At 46.0% G+C, this 5,337-nt stretch overlaps 1 protein-coding gene and 1 non-coding gene across 2 annotated transcripts; both read right to left on the bottom strand.

Moving 5' to 3' along the window:
* Window positions 1–432: 432 nt before the first annotated feature.
* LOC100539335 (condensin complex subunit 1-like) lies at window positions 433–5,331 on the bottom strand. The gene is made up of 11 exons (XM_019618152.1): window positions 5,026–5,331; window positions 4,796–4,871; window positions 4,631–4,689; window positions 3,995–4,176; window positions 3,400–3,539; window positions 2,972–3,099; window positions 2,765–2,888; window positions 2,536–2,683; window positions 1,787–1,984; window positions 1,099–1,233; window positions 433–564 (listed from the first exon to the last, which is right to left on the bottom strand). The coding sequence occupies exons 1-11, from the start codon at window positions 5,147–5,149 to the stop codon at window positions 448–450; spliced, it is 1,431 nt and encodes a 476-aa protein (XP_019473697.1). The 5' UTR covers window positions 5,150–5,331; the 3' UTR covers window positions 433–447.
* On the bottom strand, window positions 4,251–4,570 carry LOC116216259. The gene has a single exon (XR_004158712.1). It is a non-coding gene; the product is annotated as a small nucleolar RNA U85 (small nucleolar RNA).
* Window positions 5,332–5,337: the final 6 nt, after the last annotated feature.

Genomic DNA, 5,337 nt, shown 5'->3' with positions numbered 1-5,337 from the left:
AAAAAAAAAAGACTAAGGAGAAGAACGACAGAGAACCATCATTTGCTATTTATTGGTCTCTAGACATCAGAAAGTTCAAGGCTAATCAAGTTGAAATTCATATCTGACCAGACTCCTGTCAGAAGCTGTCCTTGAGTGGCTGACAATGGAAGCCTGAGAGGATGTTTGTACTTATGTTCAGTTCTTGCCTTGAGAATAACACTGTTGACCTAAGTATGGACATTCATATGGTCCTAAGTATGGACATTCATATGGTCCTAAGTATGGACATTCATATGGTCCTTTTACTACATCACGGCATGAAGACTTTTGTGAGCTTATTCCCTAGTTGTCTGGACTCACTGTCTCACATGAGTAAGATCTGAGATAAAAGCCACCGAAACTTGGAAGAAAGTGTAGGATGAGAAAAAATAAGCACAGTGAAATTCCTACTGGACAGAGTACAAATTACACCCTGAGAATGGGAAAGAGAAAGAAATTACCTGCTTCTCTGCAACAGTCCCTCATTTCTTGCAGCTTCTGCACCTCTTTCTTGAGCGGCTCAGCCAAGTCACTACAGCTCAACTGAAAATGCCAAGAAGAAAAGAAGTAGTATGCTCCTTATCCATTTTTCTAGAATTCTCCTTTCTTTATTTCCTTAGTGTTATCAATCACCTCAGAAAACTCTGATTTTGGAAACTGAAGTAGCAAACTGGCCACCATCCTAGATGCTGTAAAATGCCAGTCCGAGGCTCAGAAACTCAAGAGGAGGTGCAGGTGAACATAAAGACTGCAGCTCTGCATAGAATGTTCTAAAGCCTAATTCTGATTGTAAGAAAAGAAATCCCACAGTGAATTTACATCAAATTGCTGTAGGTTTTTCCATTATCAAGGCCAGAACCATTTTGGCCCTGCACACCTGCCAATTACAGTGAGTGAAGACCCATAGAATGTGAGATCTGAACAACAGAAAATTCAGAAAGCTCCCATTTGCATAGTCAAAACTTGCATCTTGTTGAAAGGCCAACGTGGAAAGACCACTGCCTTGCCCATACCATACTGCAGATACTCAGCCTGCAAACACACTTCTAGCATATCCACCAGGTTAATGGGAATTACCTTGCAAGAATAGGGATTATTGGACATAAATGCAGCCAGGAGCTGGATGGCATTTTTAACTACCACCACAGATTTGTCTTTGAGACGCCCGACAGCCAGGGATACGACAGACAGGAACTGAGTCAAAGGCAGGACCTAGTACACAGTGAAAGCATAAACAAAGTTATTAGGAAGCCATAGAAATTCCTGACAATTTGTTTTCCTGCAGAGAAATTAATACACACACATGCTCTTCTACTTGTGGCTTGCATATGAGAAGGCACAGATTACAGATTCCTAGAAAAATCTAGGTCAGCAGAGACCATGCATCTTCTAGTCCAAGATCTAGATCTGTTGAAAGCAAGGACTTACAAAAAGTTACCAAGGAGTCTTAATGTTAGAGTCTTAATGTTTCTGAGGAAATGTTTTCCCATAGTAACGTCCAGAAAGAGCTTTTGCAATGAGCTCTTCCTTTTAATCAGTACTGGTAAGATCTAAAATCATGCAATTTCTGTTCCCTAGTTGCATTAACCTTAGGATCTTTGGTCTCTCAGGAAAAAAGAACGACAGATACTTTAATACTCAAAGACAATGCCTTCCTCTGTTCCACTTCAGTCTCTGGAAACAAAGATCAGTGACAGAAATTCCCTTAGAAAACAGATGAGGGGAGGAGGCGACAAAGGTGGAGCCGTTTTCCCAACACATTTACCTTGCCTTGAACAATTCGGGTGAAAAGTTGCAGCACCCGACTACGAACAAATCCATTGACATCACAGATGTGGGCTTGCAGTGTGTTTAGGAAATGGTCTCGAGTATCACGAGCAGCTTCTTCCAGCTGGTCACCATTCAGCACCTGTAGCAGCACTTCTGCCATAGCTGACAAAATGGCATTTCGCATCATGTAACTCTGCAAAAAGACAAGTTGGTGAAACAGGAACAGAGAAAAAAAAACAAACACAGCTTGGCATTCCAACAGGCCAGAATCTGGGCCTTCTAACTCTCTAGCTCCAGCCTTAACTGAATTTCTATTCCAAAGTTTATATCAACCTTGACTGAACATGGTTGTGCCTGCAAGACTGAGCAATGGAGCCCTCCCATCCAGCTAGGTCCGATATGAAAGCAAGGACTAACATCAAAACACAAGGTTTTTAAGGGCTCTTTACTAAAAAGTAACATGATGAAAGCCATTGAAGTAACTTGGTACTGAAGAATAAAGAACAGCAGACTGATCCAACAGCAGTCAGATCCATCTGGTTCTCAGATGTCTGGAAGCAACAGCTAGAAAGTATGTGTCATGGTATTTTCTCTGCACGTTTTAGGGAAGGGCATGACCTGTTCCATATGGCAGGTTTTGGTTACTTGATCTCTGTGAAAGACATTCTGTTCTCAAAAGAAAAATCAGATAGCAGTACTTCTACTGCTTGTCTTTTCTGGACAGGTAATATTTTGCAAATGTACCTCGCCATCCAAGTGACGCAGTAGAACACTCATGTTGGATAGCACCAGTGCAGGAATTTGTTCAGCCAGTTCAGTTATGAAGACAGCATAACCCTTGATTCCTGAAGTATCACGAGCCAGCTCTTGTGGACATTTCTGTCCAATTTCCCTGCTCAGAAAAATAAAATAAGGAAAAGGTCTTCTCAGGTTTCTAGGGGTACAAGAATACATACTGGGGTATTTTTCTCACCTCAGCAGTTCACCTACTATGCTTTTCAGTCCATATTCTTTAGCCCAGAGAGTCACAGCCTGAACAAACACTGGGGCTACATGTTCAAAGTGCTGCAGCATCTGTGTGATCTTCAGAGTAGCACCTTTTGACAAGAGAAGGGAGAAAAAGAGGTTAAGGAAACTACCTAGGAACAGCTTCCAGAAAAAGAGAAAAGCATGGACTCACTGAACATGTGATCGTAGTGAGTCAAAGCTGTAGCAAGCAGATGTGTTGCTGCTTCTCGTGTGGCCCGATACCTCTGAAGACCAATATTTGAATTCTCCAGTATACGATAACAGCATCCTGTCAGTAAGCTAAAACCATAGAGAAGAGACAGACAACTTCACTACTGCAGTCTGCACTGACACTATTCTAGCTAACTGCACAAAATATGCACTAGGTACATCTTTCTCTTGAACCAGGCAGATTATCTATCTGTAAAAAATTGTGCAAAAAACATCTGAATTTTAAATGAGGAAAAGAAGTGGTTCTTCAACAGCTCACTCCGCGTCCAACAATATACACCCTACAGAGGGCTGTAATACCATCTCACTTGCACATTTACAATTTAACCCCTTCTTCCCAACCTACACTATTTCTAAGGGCTGTCTTACCTGACAAGCTCTTCTTCCACCATCAAACCACTCCAAAGTTGACGGAGATCCAGCTGCAGCAACTGTGTAAGCAGCCTTAAAAGCGGTTCCCTCTCATCTTCCCATGAGAATCCAGAGACCTTGGTGCGGCTCTTCTTGTTCTGAAAAGAAAGTTATGCAATGCAGTTCATCGATATCCTGAACGCAGGAAAAAAAACAACAATAACAAACACCATCACCATCCCATTTCCCTTGAAATGAGAACGGCTGTTAAACTCTAAAGCATCGAGAGGGATACCATTAGATGTACAAGAAATTTATATGCCCACATCAAATGACCACTGTTATTTGAGCACAGAATGGAACTCGAGAAAATACTGACAGCCAGGTAGCCACTTAAGGACCAAATAGAGGCTTGGTCATTTTAATCTCTGCTGATGTATAGACAACATCTGTCTGTCTTCCAGAAAGGATTTCACAGAACTCCACATTAGGCACTGCTTTTCGCAGCATCATGCTTAAACAAACTCCAGCTATACTCTTTGACACAGAGTTCAGCAAGCTTACAGACTTTCTACATTTCTCATCTCATTTTCTCCCCAGTTCTCTCACCTACCTTTCCAGCAGGATCCACTTCCATCAAACCACTCTTGAAGGCTTCCATTTCAAAGGCTTCCAACAGGCCAGACAGCAAATAGCAGTTCATCTTAAGAGCATTGAGGTGAGCATCTCGATCTGTATGGCTCAGCCCAGAATCACTCAAGATGGTAGAAAGCTCATTGGAATGATGGGTCACCACTGGAGAAAGATAGAAAAAGATGAATATTCTTGGCCAGGTTCCTCAGCCATCCCCTCGGTTGGAGACTTAGAGCAGTCATCAGATTACCAAAGATGTGTGCTCACATCTCACCAGCGTAACATGGGCTGCCTCCTACAGCCAAAACCTCAGAGGCACTTTCCCATCCTGTTCCCCAGTCACCAGTCAGCCCCTAGAAGCACTTGCTCAGAGCTGACACATCCCAAGGATTTATTTCCCAGAGACACAGGGAAGGGGATTTTCTGTCGGCCTGCCCTTACAGCGAACACGCACAGCTCTGTGTTGTCCACCAAGATTACAGACCCGTATACTGGAATGGGCTGAAGGAGCAACCCTGCTGGTTGAGTCGCATTAGCCTTTATATCATCATCAAACTGCTGCCTGGGAGCAACCTCCCTGTGACTCCAGTTTTGCCTAGAGATAGCAAACACCCACCTTGCATCATCAGCTCCAGGGCATCTTCCTTGGCAGCGGTACCCAGGGCTCGAAAGTGGCTGTGGGGCAAGCACAGCTTATCATGGCAGCAAGCAAACGCCACAGGGAAGAGGCAACAGCTCCCGGCCCCCCTCCAGCCTCCAGGTCCCTCCGTTCCCTACTTACCGCAGCAGGCTGTAAACGGTGTCGAAATGCTGCAGCACAGCCAACGCACCCTGGCCCCGGAAGGCAGCCCGGAAGGCTACAGGGAGACGAGGAGAACGTGAACGAGGGGCGGTACGGGGACAGCTGCGAACCGCCGGCGGGGCCGGATCTGACGGCGCCTGCTCTGCTCGGGCTTAGACCGGCCGGACCTCATAGGGCCTAGCCCAGTAGGGGAAGGGCTCGGGCCTTACCTGCGATGGCGGGCGGCAGCTCGCGTACTGACAGTACCTCCTGCACGACATAGTGACGCGAGCTGTCGCCCCGCAGCAGATCGTCAGCGGCAAGGGGCAACTGGAACTCGCACGCCGCCGCCATAACCCCGCACAGCGCCGCCGCCACAGGCGCTCGAAACCGCGCGCGCGGATCACGCTCGCCCCACCAGATTTGCTCTCTCGGCCTATCAGCGACCGGCAGCGCCGCGGCCCTCCGGGGCCTCGACCAATCGTCGTTTCCCTTCCCTCAGCGACCGTTAGCGCGGCACCGGCCGCCTCCTTCCGCTTCAT

The sequence above is a fragment of the Meleagris gallopavo genome, chromosome 1, assembly GCF_000146605.3.
Source record: "Meleagris gallopavo isolate NT-WF06-2002-E0010 breed Aviagen turkey brand Nicholas breeding stock chromosome 1, Turkey_5.1, whole genome shotgun sequence".
Taxonomy (NCBI): Eukaryota; Metazoa; Chordata; class Aves; order Galliformes; family Phasianidae; genus Meleagris; species Meleagris gallopavo.
The sequence above is the reverse complement of the archived record's forward strand: the minus strand, read 5'-3'. Positions and strand labels throughout refer to the sequence as shown.

Coding starts and splice junctions, on each gene's coding strand:
- LOC100539335 (XM_019618152.1), bottom strand. CDS start 5,149: ATGGCGGCGGCGTGCGAGTTCCAGTTGCCCCTTGCCGCTGACGATCTG. Junction 1,985..2,535: donor TGCGTCACTTGGATGGCGAG/GTACATTTGCAA, acceptor GTCTTTTTGCAG/AGTTACATGATGCGAAATGC. Junction 565..1,098: donor ATAATCCCTATTCTTGCAAG/GTAATTCCCATT, acceptor TGGCATTTTCAG/TTGAGCTGTAGTGACTTGGC.